The sequence below is a fragment of the Larus michahellis genome, chromosome 4 (assembly GCF_964199755.1).
Source record: "Larus michahellis chromosome 4, bLarMic1.1, whole genome shotgun sequence".
Taxonomy (NCBI): Eukaryota; Metazoa; Chordata; class Aves; order Charadriiformes; family Laridae; genus Larus; species Larus michahellis.
In genome coordinates this window covers 50813863-50834907 of record NC_133899.1, presented here as the reverse complement: position 1 = coordinate 50834907, position 21045 = coordinate 50813863, and the positions used below count along the sequence as shown (strand labels likewise).

Genomic DNA, 21045 nt, shown 5'->3' with positions numbered 1-21045 from the left:
AAAGTTTAGAAATGAAGAACTTTTAACACACCGTCTTGCTTCTGAACAGTCTTGCAAACCCCTCAATTGTTTAAATGTACGGTGGAAGTGCACCAAAAAAAGAATCACAGTTATTCTTTCACTTATGTTAGTAAGCCAGTGCTGAAGAATGGGGCGGGAGGGGAGAAGGCCAAGAAATTGCAAATGTCAGTAACTGCTCCTAATAAGACTTGTTTTCATACCCTTACTGTTTCCTCACTGTAAAACCATCCTGATTCATTATGATAATACTTTTCACACGTGACACATCACAGTGCAACCTCCACGTACAGAGAAATCCATATGAAATCTTGAAACCAAGATTCCTGTGGTTTTTCTGGTAGGCAGCCACTTCTAATCAAAAAGACAATGTAATCTTTCAGGGGAAAAGATGCAAGAGTAGTATCATCACTCAGCTGTTTATAACAACCTCTGTGCACTCTCATATTTCTTAGATTTGCCTCAAAGACAGTCATCTTTTTGTCTGCTCATGGCCTTTTTGGTTGAGCGCTTTTATGGTTGCATCTTAGAAAGTCCAATGAGGGTCACGGCACTTCTGAAAATGATAATATTCAGAGAGACACTGAATGAATATTCATACCTGCATAAAGCTAATACACTATGCCAAACCAAATTAAAAACCTTATCAAGTCAAGCCCAGAAGTGTGAAATTCCTTGACCAACATGAATATAATTTATTTCATACTTTTGAAAGCCCGAGGCAAAAATTTGAAAGTCTAAATTATTATTTTCCTCATGAACATTATAATCTCGATTTAACTGATGCATTGAGGTACGAAAACTAAGCTTGAGATCTACAAAAAGTTTTTCAAGAAAACACAGTCAGAGATTTGGATCCTGCTGAAGTCAGTGCAAGCTGGGCACTTAAATACTTTCCTGGATTTTACCCTTTCTACCATTCAAAGCCTATTAGTCATGGGATGTATTCCTCTTATCAAAAGGAACAGACTGCTACACATCAGCTATCTATGGCAACTGCTGTGTGTAAATACCTGCTTGTACATCCTGTGGGTCAGTCTGCCCACTGCAGTTACTGTGCACGCACAATAACCGGATGGGTAGGATGGCTGAAGGGAAGCTGAGGACTGAAGCTGTAACAACCAGCCACAGGAGTACTTAATGCTGGCATATGTTCCTGTAGCCTTAAGAATACTCTTGTGCTGAATACTCTTAAGATTTTGTTTAACTGCACTGGCATTAGACCAAGCTGCATATTTATTTTTTTTTCAGTAGGATTTAAATGGGCATTTACTTAAGGTTTGCAACTGTTTTAAACATTTTCCTTTGCTTGGTAGAGCTAAAATATACTTGAGGAAAGATTCATTGAGAGCTATTCTAGGTTTTACAAAGGAAACACAAAAGATTGAAAGATTTTCCTACGCTAGACAAAAATTTAAGTAAGTTTAAATTTAGACGTTTGTTTGCAGGACAACTATAAAGGTCTCAAAGCACCTACATATTAACTATCACATTCAACTAGGAGAACGAACCAGCAAGCCTGAATCTGCCTATAAGAATAAAAATTATAATGCTAAACATCATTACAATATCATTATCACACATTATTTTTACTGGAAATGGAAATACACCATGAACCTCTATTAAAGGATAATCCCATAATTACACAATGGTCAAAGAGTGACGGATTTCCAACATTGTCTTTGGAAAACAATCCTGAACTACACGCAGCTTCCTGAAGACATCTGTGGAGAAAAGGGGCAAGGGGAAAAGAAGGAAGCAATAATTACTTTTGCACAAAATGTCCCTCTTTACTAAAGGTGGTTTTGTATACTACCAAACTCACCTCCCAAGAAAACCTTAATACAAGAATGTAAGGAGACATGGTGAAACTACTTCATTGTATGCAAGTGGTAAAGCCCAGGTGCAGACACTCGGCATTCTCCCTCTGCAAGACTAAACTAATTCTGGAACAACACAACACAGAGGAAAATGAGCGGTTTATCTCAAAAATGACAGGAAAAGGAACATCATCAGAAGTATTACAGTTTCTTGTGGGTTTTTTTTGTTCGGTTTGTTCTTTGTTGGTTTTGGTTTTCTCTTTTGGGTTGGTAAGTATATCTTGACACATGGTTTGGAAAACCATTCCCTTGTTTATAACCACGGAAAATGCCTATAACAAATTGCAATTAAGATCAGAAAAACCATGCATAATCTTTTTTTCTTAAATGCCTATAATCTTTTAGAATTTCCTTTTGTTTCTCATTTCATATTTTGACCATCAAATGTTCTGTTCCTGTCCTGAATTAATACTTATCTGTTACCTGTTCTTTCTCTGGTCCCACACAATTTTTTGATACTCAGTTTCTTTCTTTCTGACATGTAGACCTAGGGCCTGGTTCACCTCTCTGTACTGAGAAGGATTTAGCACATCTGTTTCCTTTCCTTCTTCCTTTAGCGGCTGGTAGCTCTGGTTGATTTAGACAGAGACTCTTCTCTTAGGGTATTTCTTTATTCTACTATTCTGTTTATGCACCAACAAATCCACTTAGAAAAAAAAAAGTCATCATTAAAAAGAGAAAGCAGACTTCCCTTTGGAAAGAACTACACATCTGTGAAAGTAGATGAAAATTCTCAGCTTAATATTAACGTGAAGTATTCAACCGCCCAGTAAGAAAACAAAAGCAAGAGGCCCAAGGATCTGGGCCTGACCGGTGGTCCCATTGTAAAATGTGGCATTCAGCTTATTTGGAAAATGAACATAATAATTGCCTAGCTGGCTGAACTATTTCAAAAATATCACATTTTGTAAAAAAATGTATATAACTTCTAAAGAAAGACTAAGAATTCAGACCACTACTATTAAGACTTCTAAATTAAGCTTATAAATTACCGGATCATCATTAGAAACAGTGTATAGCTTCATACTTCACCACAGTTAGGAGACAAATAAAGAAAACAGAACTCTGTCTCATCTACTTCCTCAAATCTTTTAGGTGAGAGAATAATCTTAAATGACAGTCAAAGACTATCCACTTGTACCTGAAACCGTCTTCCGAAACCAACCACTACCCAACAAGTTATCTCTGCTAAGAAGCCAGACATCAACAGTGATAGGTTCTTCCTTCAGTAGTCAAAAATCAGTTTTGTATTTAATTTAGCAAACTTTCCTCTTTTCAGAGATAGGAGGAGGCTTACATTATTTATGTAATGCCAATCAAGAAAGCTCACATATATTGTGAAGAGAGAATTACCTTTTAAATTCAGCCCTAAAAAATATGCAGATAATAACACTTCTTAAAAATAATTTATATTTTTGACTCTGTTTGTGCCAGCGTTTTGAAGGGAAAAGCACTTCCAGTTTCAGTGCTATTAAAAATAATAATAATAAAAAAAAAGAAGTGAAGGCATATCATCTGTCACATAGGCACTGCAGATTTTACTAATTTCGTTCAGTTCCTCTTCAGTGTACTGTATTGCAAGGTCTGCTCTCCCCAAATTAAAGTGAGAAAGTGCCTTCCCATCTTTTTTTTTTTTGAAATTAAAAAATAACAATAGAAGAAATATTAACACGAATGTATTAGGAAAAACAAACAAGGTGGGTAACATGTTTTCCCATTTTGGCAAATAGAAGTAGAATACGGGTGGGAGAGAAAGCACTATTTTTATAAATAGAACAATAAATCTGAACTTTTCATCCAAATATTTGAAAGTACTTACACATGTGTGACTTAAGCCTGTCACAAGTACCTGTGAAGTATATGATCAAAATATATAGGGAATAAAATGCATTGTGTGTAGTCATCTCTGGAATGCAAGGGACCAGGACCTAAAGTAAGCAATATTAACATCTGGAAGAAATGGTAAGAATTACTCGGAGAAGCAGACTTCTATCTTTGAAATCACAGGTTTTAGGTAAAAACTATGATTTGCAGCCTTCTTGCTATTGTTTTATTGTCACAGAACCCCTAACAACTGAAGAAGCCTTTTTATATGTCCATCCAGAGGACAAAAAAAAAAAAAAAAAAAAAAAAGGACAGTTTACTAAAAGACAGCATTCTGCAAAAATGAACCTGAAGGCAGATACTTTAATCTACTTTTCATCCTCAACCAATACACCAATCACGTATGATAACAGTTGGCAGGACATCTTAAAGGAAAAAGTAATCCAAGGTCGCCCCATGAAAGAAAGCTTTTACTGGACGACAGAGTTACCAAACCTCCTCTGGCTGCAGATAGCATCATTGCTGTAAGGAAGCTTAGAAATTTCAAGCTCAGCACTGAAGAAATTATTCAAAACACGGAATTAGTACAATAAACTTCATTCATACAGTGTAAGGGGGCAGACAAATGCACAAAAGCAAGATAAGATTGCAGTATTCCAGCAGTCCTCTTCTCAAGGACATTTAAAGTATGCTTTACTGGTTCTACAATCACCAAGAAAGGTAAAAATCTCAAGAAATTCACTCATGACTCCGGGCCTTTCAAAACACCAGTCCATCCTTAAACTTTTCTTAGCTCACGAAGAAGGTCTGCCAGAGGCTCAAGAACCCAATGGTTACATGAAGCAGAACTGGACATCCTTTCAGCCAGCATCAAACTTGAGTAAGGAAACCATGGACCATTACTTAATTTTATACGGCCAGTGAGCTTGTGTTTCCCCTTCAGCGCTTTTATTGGATAAAACTGTATTGTACGATAACAGAAGTCTCACACGGTGTCTGAAATACCTACTCAGCCCCAGCAAGGAAGCTCCACTATTTATATTGCATTTTACATTATTTTTCAATTGCACTTGTACTTAGTAACAAGAAGAACAAAAAAAATTACACTTTGTAGCCAATATTTATATTTTCCATTTGGCAGGTCTGATAATTTTTCATACCGAGTAGAGATAAAGCTGACTTGGCAGACTGTATTTATCAACATTTCATCTGCTAAACCATTCCAGATAGAAAGCCAACCCTATTGTCAACAGTTCTAAGAAGCATGCTCCTGAGTGTATGATGAGAAAAAACTCACGAAGAACATAAAACCCAAATAAGCAAGTACAATAATATAAAGGAGGCGGGGGCGGGGGAGGGAAATGGGACAGGACCCAAACCCAACAGCAGTTCAACATTTAAAGATTTGTTATTTGTAATCCCTAAAATGGAAGTTCATCTAGTGCTAAGTACTTTAGAAAAGACAACTTTATTTTTAAAACACTAAATACACGCTTCCTGAGTTCCCAAAATCTCTTCCACTCTATTGCACCAAGCAGGAAATGTAGCACAATCAAAAATTTGATTTATTGTTGTGGTAATTGCCAAATTTGATGTTTTTTCAAATATTGCCTCTCAAAAGTAAAACAATCGCACTCATCACCACCAGAAATACATATTTCACAGGACTATCTTAAGTGATACTTTCTGTGAAAAACAACACAATTATAAAGGTTGGAATTTCAGGACCAATTGTACTGACAACAGACGAAAACGAAGTAAGATAGAATTCTGAAGACAAAAGAGCAGTAAAAACTTATTTTAATGCCAACAGACACATGTGATTGTACACATGCATAGAGAAATCTTTGGATAGCTTTGCCATGCATGATATTTATGTATTTGTAGTAGATTTAATAATTCCTTCTTTATTAACAAAAATTTGCAGTTGTATCCTGTTTTTATACCAAATCCTTCAACTTTCTTAATCAAATCTTAATCAATCAGACCTCGGATCTTCAAACTAGGAGTCTCCATTAGTTATAAGAGATTTCTGATGCTTTAGCAAGGAAAAGTGCTCGGAACAATACACTGTAAGTAAAATTTACTACTGTTAAAGATGTGATTACTTCATTGTTAATCCTGTCGGGAGCATCACCTCGACAATCTTCCTTTCATCTCAGAGCTTTCTCCTCCTAGAACCTAATTCCTCTCCCCTCCTCCAGAATTCTCATTGTTTAAGCTATTAATCGCAACTAATGATTGCTACCAAAGCTGACAAATCTAATGAAGGTGTTGCATCAGTTGATGAACAAGGGTATTACAGTCCTACTGCTTCTACTTAAGACAAAATGACTGAATACTGTGGTATTAAAAACAAATAAGAAAAGATGGGGACAGAAAAGAAAATGAAATTTTGTCTATCCTATGTCTCAATCTCTTCCTGTAGATGTGAATATAAAGGACAAAACAGGATGGGAACACAGACATGAAGAACAGCATCACTTACCATTTCCTGAGACGCATACTTCGGATCTTCGGGATCAACTGACCAGTAGCAATAATCAAAGCTGAAGGCCACAGTCTTTTCTCTCGAGTCCCAAGTCCCATCAAGCCTACTGTCAACCTGACAACAGAAAGAAATAAAGACAGAAGACCAATTTACTTTTAATCTGAGCAAAAAGTAAGTATTTATGAACTAACAGGAACTTTATCTAAGATCTGTATTGTGGAAAAGGAATGGCAAAGAGTTTATCCTCTTTATTCAATTTTCTTTGATGCTCAGAGTGAGGCGGAGACGTCCATGACAGACCTGCTGAAGAATTTTTGCTGAAGGGTTTATTTATTACAGCTAAGGTCCTCCAGGCTATATACAACAAACATTATTTAGTGAACCTTCATAACATCTATATTAGCAGGAAAGTTCTATAGGCCTTTTTATCTTTTTCTGCCATTTTTTGGTTTCACCAAGAACTGCATCACAGAAATTATGCCCAAAGTGAGAAAACAAACCCAATTTTCTGACTGCATTGTTGAAATGTAGGTCTCTTCCCCCATTTCCCCTTTGCTTTGTCATGGTTGCAGGCTAATGCTTCTGTCACTGGGACTGCACACTACAAACCTAACCTTTAGGGGTTAGTAATAATGACAGTAAAGCCTTTCTAGCATAATAGTCAGAAATGGTGACTGAAATTTTAAGGAAATCACGCAAGCCTTTCTGTATAATCTTGCCCAAGTGATTTGTAATAAGCCAGATAAGCTTATGAACAAAGAACAACACATTGCTGTTCTACTCACCAAAGTAAAGAGCCAAAACATTACACAAAATTAACACCATCCACACATGATTTTTGACCTGATCGGTAACTTTATTGTAAACTTGACATTTGCAATAACATAAGCAGAAAAAAAGGGTGTGTTATAATTTGGTACCTAAACAAACCGCTTCACTAACAGTCCCAAAAACTAGGGGTGACCGTGCTTTTGCCTGATTACTGGGTAAAGGGTGCTGTAAGCACTGAACTCTGACACCAGGTGTGAGGCTTACAGGGAAAATTAATTTACAGGCCCATCTGGCAGGTTTGTGGTTTTTTTTGTTTTGTTTTTTTTTAAAAACAAGAAAGTGCAAAGCAAAAGAGGACAGAAATAATTTTAAATCATCTTTGAAATAAAGAGGTTGCATGTATTTTAAACCCACATGATTCTAAAAGTTGTCACATTGAGCTAAGTACAACCAAGGTTTCCTTTAGGCAGAACTAACATCTCAACGAGCCTACTGATCATCTTCAATAATGATGTTTTCGTCATATTGCGATTCAGAGATTTATAGGCAATTACCTTTTCTCAGGTTTTCTACAGCAATAGGCAGCAGACAGCCTGGAGCACTGCCTTCCCATTGCAACACGTAAAAATAAAAAAATAAGAAGAATAAAAAAAATAACACCCCTCCACCTCAGGAAAAGAAGCCCCTGATCACAGAGGTGATGACCCTTCTGGTGCGAGGGGGTTTGTTTCGAACTACAAAGCGCCCCTACCCAGAGGCAACAATGTGAACATTAGCATATAAATATTAATTTGTACACTAACTTGGATTCACCAAAGGCTGTCTAACTTTAGTTTATGCATAAAGCAAACTCAGCCCCCCCTTACAAAACTCACCAATTACGAAGCCTCACAAGAGAAAACATCCACAAGCCAGCCCTCGCATCTCCAAACAACCCTCCGCGGCCTGCTACGAGCAGTCCACCCCACTCCTGTGGTTTCCCCAGGCAGCCCACAGCTCCTCATTAAACAAATAGAACATAATTAAAAAAAAACCAAACCAAACCCTCTAGGTCTAACCAGGCTCAGCTGGACCCAGTTAAGCAGCTGCACGACTGAGGCCTCCACCTGCTGAGGGAGGTCCCCCCGTGGGGCAGGCAGCCCGGGAGGCCCAGGTCCCCACAGCCCTGCCTGTCACAAGCGTCTGTCTGAGAGCTTCATCACATCTGTAAGGAATTGGGGAAAATTATTCCAGAAATTAGCGAGTCTCAGACCCTGCAAATACAGCCTTTGGGAAGGAAAGATGAGGAAAATAAGCAACATTTTACATCCATGAGACCTCTCATACCATTTTTCCTCTCTTCTTTCTTTAGAAAAGAACACTTCTAGTCAAAACAAAAATTATGTATAATGGAAACCAGACAAATAGCTCTACTCTTCTAATTCCATTTTTGCCACTGCTTCTCTTCATAACCTAATAAATTCTTTCTCTTGAACCAACATCCAGAATAACTGGGTTGCTTGCAGATGTACAGAAAAAGGAGAGAAGAAATACAAAATGCATCTATCTCTTAGGATTCCCACAGCAATCGCAGTTATCCCACAGTGCATTTATTTGCCTTTCAAGCAGAAACATGTTTGACAAAAAATTTATTTACACCCATTCTATTAATTTAGCGAAGGACCGTATCAGCTTTAAGTAGTTCAAGACTCTAAACCAGAGGGCTGATTCCCATGCATCCTGGCTCCAGAGCTCTCAGAGAGGACGACAGCTACATTCAGTTTATTCTTATAGCTCTTGGTCTTTTACCAAGGCCTGAAGTGTAGCTGAACACGTTTTGCTCCGTTTCATGCCAGTCAGTTGCAATCCGAGTCCAAATATGAGAAGAGACGAGACACAGGGAAAGAAACTATCCAGATGTTAGTAACAGTAAGATAAGCACAAAATCCTAAACAATTTACTAACAGCTTTGAATGATGGCATGCAGCCAGAGTGCAGCAGCTTTGACAAGTACAGAAAATGCAGCTACATTTTATATCCCCTATCTAAAAAAAAAAAAAAAACAAAAAAACCCCAAAACCCACAACCCCAAACCAAAACAACACCCACCACGCACACTTTTGCTGCATTTATTCTAGAGCTGTGCCAGTTAAATTTCTCCCTTAAATATTTTTATTAGAATGATACAATAGCCAAGCAAACACAGAAAAGCATCAGGATTCTTATATGAGAGAGAGAAGACAACAAAAAGCATACCTTTATATTTCTGACTTTTGCCACTTTGTCATCAACTTCTACAATCACTCTTCCTCCTTCTGCACTCTCTCTGGAAACAGAACACATTAAAAAATCCATTTAAAATATGAAGACACAGAAAGATGCACATCAAATTCATAAACCCCAGAAATTTGTGTTTACTTTGACAAATTGCAGATCAGAAAGAGCTACAAAACAGCTACTCATAAGACACTCTGTAACAGGTTGGAGCATTTGCAGAGCTTCAGCCAGGTATCTCTATAGTAAAAGAACAAAACAGGACTGCCGTCATTAAACAGTTTCCAAGAGCTTGTCCTAAATACTTGTTAGGATTTTATTTCAAATTAAGAGCTGTTGTTTTAAATTATGTTTACAAGGAAGTAGAGTGGAACATGGGTAGACTGGCTGTGCTTTGAGAAGTACAAATCCATGTCACAGACCTATTAGCCACAAGTGTTGTCAAGTCGTACCATCTGATTTTTACCACATAATCCAAAGTGTGTGTCGTAGTCCTCAAAAAAGTACTTTTTAGCAAAACAAAACTGTCCTGAAATGTAAATGGACAGGATTGTTCCACAAGTGCAAAGAACCACACACTCATATATACTGCCTGTAAAAACTCCCACTGAACACAGCTGTGATTGACTACTACAGACAACTTCCACTTCCAAAGATGAGTCATATTAGAAAAGAATGATAAAAGCATGAGGCCAAAGAAAAAAAAAAAAACAAAACAAACAACAAAAAACAACAAACAAGCCCAAAACCAATCAACAGTTTATTTCTGTGCTGACAGCATGAGAGCTACTTGTTAAGGATGCTCTTATTTATAGGTGCGTTTATTCACACCGCCCTCAATAATTATCATGGATTGTTTTATACATAGCAACATAGAAATGAGGAAGACAAGGTCAGCAGACTACTTATCTGACAGCAGAAAATAAATGAACAATTCCGTACTGAGAGGCTAAGAACAGAAGAAAGATGTTTTATCTTTTATATTTCTTCTATATTTTGCTTTGCAGTCTGATACTGACAAATCTTGTAAGCTACAACTTTACCAGAAAGTTTTATTTTGATGAAGTTTAATGCCTTTGTAAAGCTGGAAGAAATTGGTTTAGAAATAAATTTTGTCCATAGTGCAGTTTTAACACACTTTGTTTAAAATCAAGCTGAAGGCTCTTCCAGTCTTTATCCCATGTTTTCTTGTACACTCCACAACTGAATCCGTTTCTTCCTGGACACCAGCTGAGGTCAGCAGACAGATTGTTGTGATTAAATGGGACAGAAGATCTTGCTCTCAGTTCCTACACCCAGGCTTCAATTGAGACTTGGACAACACTGAGCTCAATTTATCAACGCAGTGCTCAACTGATGAGTTGACTTACGGGGACGGTGCATGCACAATTTGGTCAACACTAGAAAATATAAGCTCAGATGCACTCAGAGAAAGCAGATGCCTTAAGCCTTTTATCTACTGTGTTCTTATGAATCTTCACTGAGCATGTTAAAGAGTTTTAGTTGGTTAGAACTTGGGCAGAAATGGGTGGATTCAAATGGAGAATTCAAAAAAATGCATATCAGACTTCCAAATTTAAATCAGTTGGAAATTCAAATAAAAGGTCACCTTAAGTTGCTTTTAAATATTTTAAAACTTAATTTTCCCTTAACCTTATCTTCTATAGCAGCTGAACTGTTCTGGACAAAGCCTAAAAATAATTTAAAATACCTAGCCCAAGGCAGGCAATCATGCATGGGAGGCAATCATGCAACCTAAACTGTTGAAATCTGGCAAAGCTCTTATTAGTTTTAAATGCTACGGTATTCTCATTGCAGACATAAGGCAACCTCAAAAACAAGCACCTATAACAGTTAAATGAAACTCACTGCCTTCAGTCCACGTGCACTATACACAATCCTATGAACAAATGGCTTTATGCTGTGGGTTCTCATCACCTGATGTTCTTCCAGGACACAGTCATTATTAAAGATTCAAGATAAAGAAGAAATTCCAAACATAAAACCTTTGAAGTACGAACATTTTTCAGATCTATGTAAGTTTATATACTTATGTCTATATACTTACATTAAAATAAATACAAAACCAGTAAGATACAAACAACGCAAAATCAAATTACCAGACCAGCTTTTACCATAGGGTAACATTCCTCACTATGCAGACAAAAAGCTCTATGCAGCAGTCAAGTAGCTTTGTTGAAGTCTCACACGACAAGAAAGCCACCAGCAAACAGGGATAGAACTAAAGCCTCCCCTTGCTCTGGGTGCAGATTCACAGCACACTTTATCTATCTTAGCTGCAGGCTGCTGCCGCAAGGGGCAATTTCTCTTCCCTGTTCCAACATCCCACATGTGTTCCCACTTCTTTTCTTGCATCTGATCTAGCAATAACACACCCATGCAATGACTCAGATCAGATGCGATCAGAAAACAAACACACCAAAACAGATAATCAGGGTGCCACAGGGCCAGCGAGCCCTTCCAGAGCACAGTGGTCGCACGGTTGCTAAACCAAAGCAAGAACACGCGGTGGTGGGAATGGAGACCCCTCCCTTCTGCAGCAGCTTGAGAGCTGAGCATCAACAAAATTCGACCTGCAGCCATTCCCAGCCCTACAAGCCATAAGTTCAGCCTCCCTGTAAACACATACTTATTTCATTCTTCTTTTAGGTACAAACCAGAGAATGTTGGGAAAGAAAGCACAGTTTAATATATAAAGCCCTGGAGGCAGTGCAGACTCACAGCTGCTCTAGATGTTCTGACCTTAACTCCCGATTGCAAACACTACAAAAGTGCTCTCAGCAAAACCCACGTTTGTCAGTACAGTCTTACACACACGTGCACCACAGTTTGCATTTGACTGAAAAAAGTCCGTCATCCTTAGGAATAGGTGCTCTGCTCCACTTCACAGATATGAAAGCTGTATTCCTCATATCAATAAAATCAATTCCAAAGTACACTTAACACATTTGACTTCTGCTGCTCAGAAATCACAGTGATCTTAACATTTATTTTTCCCATCCTCCTTTCTTCCCCACTTCTTGAAAAATCCACGATTTTTTCAAGAATTTTGGAAACTGCCTCTCTTCTTCTGAATTACTTCTTTACAGATAACTTGTTTTCATGCAAAGATAAAGCTGTAGAGAGACCTTTTAATGGTACATGTCCCAGGGAAGACTTGGATCTTCTCCAACCCAGAAAGTTTTAGAGAAATGCAGACCCAGCAACAGAACAGTGACACAAGTACAGAATGCAGCAGCAGGGCTGTCATGGGGAACTACAAGAGAGACCTGACAGAAGCGAAGCTGCTGTGGCAATCCAAAAGACAGGAGCAGCCCAAAGGAAAATCTCCTCATAACATTTGCTGTCCCTATGACAAATCATTTCTGCAGACAACACGTAAAGCTAATGCAGCCCCATAGGGACAACAGACACTCTGCAAGACCTGGAAGAATGAGCCAGTGGAAAAGAATCATGAGAGGATCAAGACCCCTGAGAGGTCCACCCACAGCTTGCTGGACCTCACTGACACAAGTTCAGACACCGAGTACAGAAGTGTGAGTAGGTATGCCGAGCTGGAGGAAGGAGTAGGTGGAAAGAAAGGGGGCAGTTGTTTATTTTATCCATTATAAAATTTGCCCCACTTCTCCACCCTCTCAAATAACAGCCAGGCACTTGGAGAACAAAGGAGCTGACTTTTAAAAGTTGCCTATTTATTTTAAAAACATACACATACAGTAAAGCAAAAATATTGAAGTCATCAGCAGTAGTCATGTCATACAACAAAACAGCTTCTAAGAGTACAGACCACCAAATGCTCACCAAAGTAATCAAACATACTAAAGCCAATATATACCGCTCAAATACGTGAAAAATCTTAAGTCATTTTTTAAAGAATTGAGCATGTGTCTACTCATATAAACTTTGAAAATAACCCTGCAATGTAATTGTTGCAAGTACTTATGCTTTCCTACTGATTCCGATCACCCAAGTTAACTGCAAAACCAATCTCAACCTGTACTGAGATGGAGAATCTGAAACGCAGTTTGGCAACAGTATCAATCCTTCCCCTCTTGCAGAGATTTTTACTGATCTGGACAATCGTGTCCGTTCTGGTTTTTGGAACAATTCACTTTAATATTTTTTCTAGAAAAATGTAGTCTTCTGTGGCCTACTGTGATGGACACTGTCACACTCTGCTTACAAACACAACCAAAAGCACACCCGTAGCAAGCTCGGCAGGATGCATGCCAGCAGTCACTGCTGCTGTCTCCGTGACTCTGTCACTTACCATGATATGACCCATAGCCATGACAGTCTATAAGCAAGGTGTAACATTTACCAAACTACTTCCACTTGGACATGGGACATTTGTGCCATCTAATTGGCACCCCTATGTAATCACCATGCCAGCAGCTGCAGTATAACCCCTAGGAAAATCTAACCCAAGCTTTTTCTTGGTGAAAGTCGAAAGGTTTTAGGGAGAAACATTCAGGGAGTATTCAGATTTATCTTTTTCTTCCCATTAACAGTATATTGTAAAGTGTCTTTGCCTCCTTTTTATTGGTGTCCTCGGCAGAGGTATCTTTGAGGAGCCGCCATCTCTGCATCACCTGAGTGACTGACCTTGGCCACAGAAACAAAGAAAAAAAAAAATGCAAGGTGTATTTTCTATTATGTTAGTCTTCAGAGAACACTGCCCCAGACAAAATGGGTTGAGGACACGCGTGTCATGAGATGAAGGGTGCAATGAGAATAACACTAGAAATCCATGCTGGTCCATCAGAAATTGTAGAGAAGAATGTCAAAGCCTTCAGCCATTAGAGCTTCTGCACTCTACTGACAAATTAAGGTACCTACGACCACAACTTTCCCAAACACAACATCGCTCCACGACACCAGCATGATCTGTATCCTTACTGCTATAAACTCTGAAAGTCAAGAGCTTTTAACAGTATGAACATCCTCACTTGGGCTAATGCAGATTTATTTTTTTTTTTTTAAAAAGGATCAATAATCAATAAATTTACCTAAACCTTGTTTTCAATGTTTTTCACTATTCAGTACTACCCGATACTATTTTGGGTATTTCTCTTTAAGTCATAATTTTTTTACCGTGTCTTGCAAAAAAGCAGTGCACACCCGGTTACCAACCCTCCTAACAAATTCAGAACAGATGTTTATAAATAACTTAAAAATCTATATTGATGCCAAGTACACAGAGTTCACCAAGACAGCACGCTGCTATACTAGACACGCTGCTCAAGTTATCCTTTCAAGGCTCCTCCTAGCTGCATAGAGCTTTCATTGGCTCTGATAATGGCTAACACAATCTGATAGTAAAAAAAATCAGCATTCCTAGTGATCACCATCATCCTCATGTTTTCTCCCTATTCTTCTTTGCAAATATTACATAGCAACAACAGAAATAGGAATATTTGGTGCAGAGATAAATATGAGGCATCGTCAGTGCTCTTTTCAGATACAGGCCTGCTCAAACAGTTAAAGTCTTTACTTAATCTTACCAGACTTTTGATATACATATTCACGAGCTAGGAGAGGAAGCACAGGAGACAACCTCCTCCGGTCACAGTAAGCTCTGCAATCCTGTACAAGAGGGGTGTTCCTGTATGCACCATCTCTGAAGTCTTGTACTGCTAGAACAAGAGCCAGGCATCTTCCTTGAGCAATCCCAGGTCAGAAATACTCCTGATGATCCATCAGTGCCTTGAACAACTGTGGAATAATGCTGCTTTCTCTTTCATTCAGAGGCATTGAGGGGAGGAGGGAAAGGGAGAGGGAAAAGTCTTTTCATCTCTCATACCACCAGCATTTAAGGAAGTACGAAATAAGGAGGGTTTAAAACAAAGCTACAGTCCAGTTTCATCCACCCTTGATTTTCCAACTGTTTACTGAGTAATGAGACAGTATAGTTCATGGACTTTTGTATCAAAGAAATTCTGTGCAAATGCCATGATTCCCATGCAAACCAGAATTTGGATACAGTGGTCAGTTTTCATTCCACCAGGACAGAACTTCAACCTGTGATCGTAGTTAAATAAACGATGTGACACTGAATGCTGTGATGCACTACTGTCTCATCCCTCTTGCTCTTTCATTGCATCAAAAGTGGCTCCTACAGTAAACCCTTAAATTGAAAAAAAAAAAAAGAGGTGCAAAACTCCACCATTTTGTTTGAAATCTATGCTACAGACAGAAAGTGGCAGAAAAAAAAATAAAAGTGCACTGCTATTTAAAGTTCACATAAAGCTCAGTCTAAAGAAAAGTCAGACTAAAGAAAAGGAAATTGGGGTAACCCTACCCGGAACTTGCAGAAATTCTCTGTGCACAGTGATGGTGTCTCACCATGCACTGCACAAAGGTCCCACAAGACTAGCATCCCAACTCTGCACCATTCCCCGGGGGAGATGGGCAGTGATCTCAATCCATGCAGTCATGTCATCTTACATTACTGCAACTTCTCTCAGATAGAGTATGTGGTCTTAGAGAATGAAACTGCCCAGCACAGACATGGCTCCAGTTAATTAATGACATTGTGCCCCATTTTTCTTTGCTACATACAAAAAAATCTGATCCCTGCTTCAAAACATTCTGACACTCATGAAGTATTTTTAGGACTTGGGAGGAAACACATTCTATGAAAATGCAAAATATTAGTTAGAGGGCTTTCAAAAGCTTCTTTTGCTTTTGTTTTTTCAGGACATTCTTGTAGCTGCTTTTGCACAGGCAACAAGGGAAGCAAAAGAAGAGAAGGCAGTCAGCCTCTTACTCTGGGAAGTAAACCACCAGTAGCCTGCATCTTGTGCTCCGGGCTTAAATGAGTACAGGCACAGCATGGTCACATAACACCAGCAAAAGCATGACCTTCTGTGGAATGGGTGGTGGTGGCCACTCAAGCCGTGCAGAGCCCTCCCCTTTATAAAAGCTAGAAAGTCTGCCCTTTACCAAAGTTAGAAAACTTGCTTCATGCAACTGCAAGAAGAATACATTTGGGAAAGGTTACGGGTGCAGTCCCTTATAAAAACACAGATGTGACTTATGAAAACCACCTGCTAATGCCAAGTACAGATACTAAGAGAAAAGAGCAGCCACCTCAATGATAGTTTACTAGAAACTTTAAATAATAGACTAGGCAATGGAAAGTAGCTAATTTGAGAGAGAGGGGGGAAAAGATGTCAAGATAAACTTAACAATAGGCTAGGTTACAAAACAGGATACAGAAACGTTAAAATACATTTTTTGGGAAAGGATCTCCTTTATAAACATACAATTAGAATGTAAACTTTTTAAAAGAAATCCCATCTCTTCTGTGGAAAAAAAAAAAGCTTGAAATCATGAGCAATGCATAACCAATGCAGTTTTTACACATTTTCAGACAGCAACTCTTGGAGGCCCATGAGAGCTCTTTCCCACCATCAGGTACCCAACCCCAAAACCCACAGTTTTTGGGACAGAGTTCAACTACCACCCTCTGAAAAAAGGGACTGTTGTGTAACAGAGAGACACTGAGGAACAATGCTCACTCAGCTATCACAGCAGATGAAAGTTTGCCATTTCTCTAGGTGTGAGAGGAGATGACAGCACCAAGGTAGCAAGGAATATATATTCTAAAATATACAATTGAGCAGGGCAAAGAAATCAAGGTCAGGGTAGAAGAAAAACACTTCATTGCACTGTGTTCAATGGCCTGCCTTAGTCCAAACCTTAGAATAGCATGAGAAGTATCCAACAGTCCTAAGCAAGCCTAAAAGGTGTTTTCTGCTCTTGCCTGTTACCTGTTTTTTTTCCTATATTTATACCTTTTCTTTTCACAGAGACATTCTGATCCCTTTGAAATCTAAGACAATTTTGTCATTTTCTTCAAAGAAAGCAGTATTTTGTCTCGAATTTGAAAACTACATCCCTATGGAACATACGTTTAAAATCTATAAAACCAAATTATACTACATCTATATTCCGGGGAATTTTTGAATGTAATATATTTCTTGTGATAATGTAAAATATATGCAGATTTCTAAGGAAGTTACGTCCAATTACATCCAGTAAAGCAGTTAACACAGATGATAGCAATATTCCATTAACAGAGAACTCATTTAATCCAACACACACTTGGGTCACAGAGTAAAGTGTAAATTAGCTCAAGAAAAGTACCAAATAGAAAAAAATCTTCACATCTACCTTTAGAAATATAAAGGAAAAGAAACATTCTCCCCTTGCAAATACTGGGTTGGGTTTTTTAAATACACTTACTTCAAATACACTTACTTTTCAAACACTATTCAAAAAGCACAGAAAAGCTAACTTAAGTAGAAGTTGTAAACAAAAATAAACTGTATGAATACTAATGATGCCAGTACCTTGCGTCATCATACACTCGCCTGAAGTACATTTGAAGAAGCGTATCACAACAGTTTGAATAAAGTAAGGTCACGTGGGTTTTTTTTGCTTTGTTTGTTTTTGTTTTAAATATAATTGGAAAAGCTTTTGAAATGTTAACCTAAACGTCAATGGCTATCTTTCCCCAGAATACATTCCTCTTAACAGTGGCATTGTGAAGTTTTAAGACGGAGAAACAACAACTGAACAGGGCTGGTTCAAAGAGTGCTTAAAAAAGGCAGCACTAAGCAACTAGTGAAGAATAAACATTTTAAAAGGAATATGCTTGAATAAGTAAAACAATCACAGTTGCTTTGGTGGGGGTAAGAGGGAGAACAATAGCCTCCAATCTGACGTTGCTTTAATTTTACTTCGATACAGCATTTAACATCTGTTATGCATAAGATTCAAGGAATGTTTTCTACAAGAGTTGCTACAAGTTATCACTCTTGTCAGCAGTAGGCTATATTGCTCTATCTTAAGTTCTTGTGGTTATATGCAAGCATGCAAAATAGCTAATAGCATGGTCTATAAAACAGCAACAAGTCTTACAAAATAATCCTTCCTTGTACTTACCACAATGTGATTAGGAAGAACAAAGGAGGCGGACCACAGCACGGAGACTATTTAACAAAGCTGATCTCGCAGCAGATTAATAAAGGCGTACCCAGCCCAAACCAACAGTGATTTACTTTTCATAATTTCCAGAATGATTTTTAAATTAATTTTATTTTTCCATAACTTCTCCATTAACTTTCACTTTCAATAGAAATGAAATTTTACGTGTTTACGTCATAATGCACTGATCAGCTGAGCTCCTCCGTTACCCACTCCCTGCCACTATGCTCAACACACTGCCCAGGTTCGCCTGACACACCAGGCATGTTTCTGCAAACTGTAAGTGAGAAACTTTCCGTACTACTGGAGACAATTCCCTCCCAGCCTTGGACTTGGTCACATCCATCACCCCTGTCCTTAGGAGCTCAAACTTAACTCTCCCACCTGCTGCACCCCAGGAAGGCCGTTAGAAGGGCAGCAGTAATGAGGAAAACAACCGCTGAGCTCAGACCGTGGTAGCAAACACCTGCACAGCTGTGAGTGCAGTTCCTCTTTGCTGCTTGGAACTACACAGGCGTTTCTTTGACGCTCTCATTTGCCAGAGTGTGGAGGACAGGCTCAGGGACTCCTGAGGGGATTGGGAAACAGACAGCTGGCCAGGAGGCTTCAAGCTACATCTTGGAAAGCAGGCAAAGCAGAAAAAGGCTGAGGGCAGTTTTTGGGTTAATTAATCTGTTTAGCAACTCTTCCAGGTGACATGTCTACAAGGTTCACAGAGGATGGGAGAGTTCATTTGTGAGTTATTAAAGACACCAGAAAAGACCCTTTCAAATAAGAGTTCCGTGCCAGTCCCTCCTTTTCCAGGCCACAGAGGCAACTGAAAAGCAGAAAGGATATTTTCAACAGCAGAATATGTCTTCTGCTTTAGTCGGTCCTGCACAAGTATCTCCCAAACTTCAGGGCCCAGCAAAGTACTTTAAACTCTCAAAAAGCATCACAGGGCAACTTCCATGCCCTAGTGCCAAGTTTTTAACTACCACCACTATAATTTTACAATTCAATTAAACAAACTTGCTGTGAATGATTTTACCCAGGCCTCAATCCACAATCCGTGAAGGAATGCAATGTCTTCTAGTCACTGGCACATGCTAAAAAGAGAATGCTATAGTAACGCATGAGGCTTTTCATTGTGGTGTAGAGCTCTGTTTTTTAAAATCCCTCTTTCCCATCCTTAAGACTACTCAGGTAGTGGCTCTCAAGCTACACTGTCACAAGGGAATACGTCCTGGGTATGCACGAGTGAACTGAGACAGCTGGATGCAGAGCAGAAGCTGCAGCAGAAGTGGATCGTGGAGGAAAAGGCACAAGGCAGCTGTGCTCCATCCTGGCCCCAACCATACTGTCCTGGAAACAATGACGGCTCCCCTCCCAGGGGGGCTCCCGTGCACAAACACAGCCCCCCCTTCCTCCTCTCATACAACACAGGGGTGAGATCCACCGTCAGAGCAATCAGCAGCCACAACCAGGCACTAGAATTGTCTTGGGATACCACAGGGACAAACATTTTTGAATCCAGCAGCATATAAAAACTGGCATCGGTTTCTGCTGGCCCACGTAAGTAGTAAAAGCACATGCCAAACGCTGCAGGTGTTTCTGCAGCATACAAACAGCTAACATGGCTTTAAGTGAGCTACCCAGGTGCAAGGAGAGCCCTAGATGCAGCACTGAAATGCTTGAAGGGTAATGTACCCTCTTTCTCAGCCAGTCGCACTATTTCCAGGTCTGGAGGGCCAGATCTGCTATCACAGCACCACACTGCAGCCCGCGGTGTTGGCGTACTCCACGGCAGACCTCAAGAAAGAAAAAGAAACAACATTCCTAGTTCACATAGTTACGTGCTAGCATTGAAAGTGTTTCCATCAACAGCGTCTGAATGACAGCCAAAAATAACATTACACTTTCCTTACAAAAGTCTAATATCTAATAGACCAAGCATTAAGATGACTGGAAATAAACCATAAAGGAATTTCATCAGTTCCTGGCTCCTATTTAATACCTGATTATTACCTATCGCTATAGTCAATTTATAGCACCCATTCAAGCTTCTATATTTCATACTGAGGGGGAAATGTATTTACACAGAACAAGTATCCATGTAACCACAAAGTAATAAATCTTTTTTAGTATGTATTATAGTAAATGTGTAATAAAGACTTTTTTAAAGCAATGTCACTCCAGGGAACACACATCTGAGGTAATTTACTGCCCGGACAATGTTTTGGTGAAAAAAAAAAAAAATTTAGTCTGTTCCAGAATGACTGATGGCATTATGAAGAACATTGGCTACAAGCTATTTAAAGTTTAGGCAAGGGAAAAATTTCTGCATTCTGTATAACTGTACTCACTTTATAACTATCAGGGATTATTTGTGCATAGGAGCTCGCTGTCAAAGAATGCATTGTGATGGGCGCCGAACAGGCACAGAACAAAAAGACCACTCTTTGCCTTATGCTAAATAACGCGTAGCAGATGTGATTAATATGGTTTATAAAAAAATGGAAACTTTAAACAGAAAGAAGGATTTTATGAACTTCTGTATTAACATCTTTTAACATCTGAATATTCTGTAAATTTTAAGATGCAAATCCAACATTCATCTGCCATTGTAAATTAAATGAAAAGAAGCAATAAGCAAGTAAAGTTTGTATGGTAGTCTAGAAACAACCAACTAACCCTCTAGTTCTAACCTTTGCCTGCAACTTTACAATTTTGGGGACTCTTAAAAAGCAAAGCTTAATATTTTTGGCTGGAACTGCAATTGTACACATTACAATACTTCGATCCAGTTGAATT

The 21045-nt window shown here is 38.8% G+C and overlaps 1 protein-coding gene across 2 annotated transcripts in view; it reads right to left on the bottom strand.

Moving 5' to 3' along the window:
• STARD9 (StAR related lipid transfer domain containing 9) overlaps positions 1 to 21045 on the bottom strand; it is a 114606-nt gene that overhangs the window by 90953 nt on the left and 2608 nt on the right. For both annotated transcript variants that reach the window (XR_012586695.1, XM_074584681.1), the window contains exons 2-3: positions 9220 to 9289; positions 6211 to 6327 (exon numbers count right to left, since the gene is read on the bottom strand). Coding sequence is in view for 1 of the 2 variants with exons in the window: in XM_074584681.1 (XP_074440782.1) it covers positions 6211 to 6327; positions 9220 to 9289 (187 nt within the window). In the remaining variant the exon portion in view is untranslated. The remainder of the gene's footprint in view (positions 1 to 6210; positions 6328 to 9219; positions 9290 to 21045) is intronic.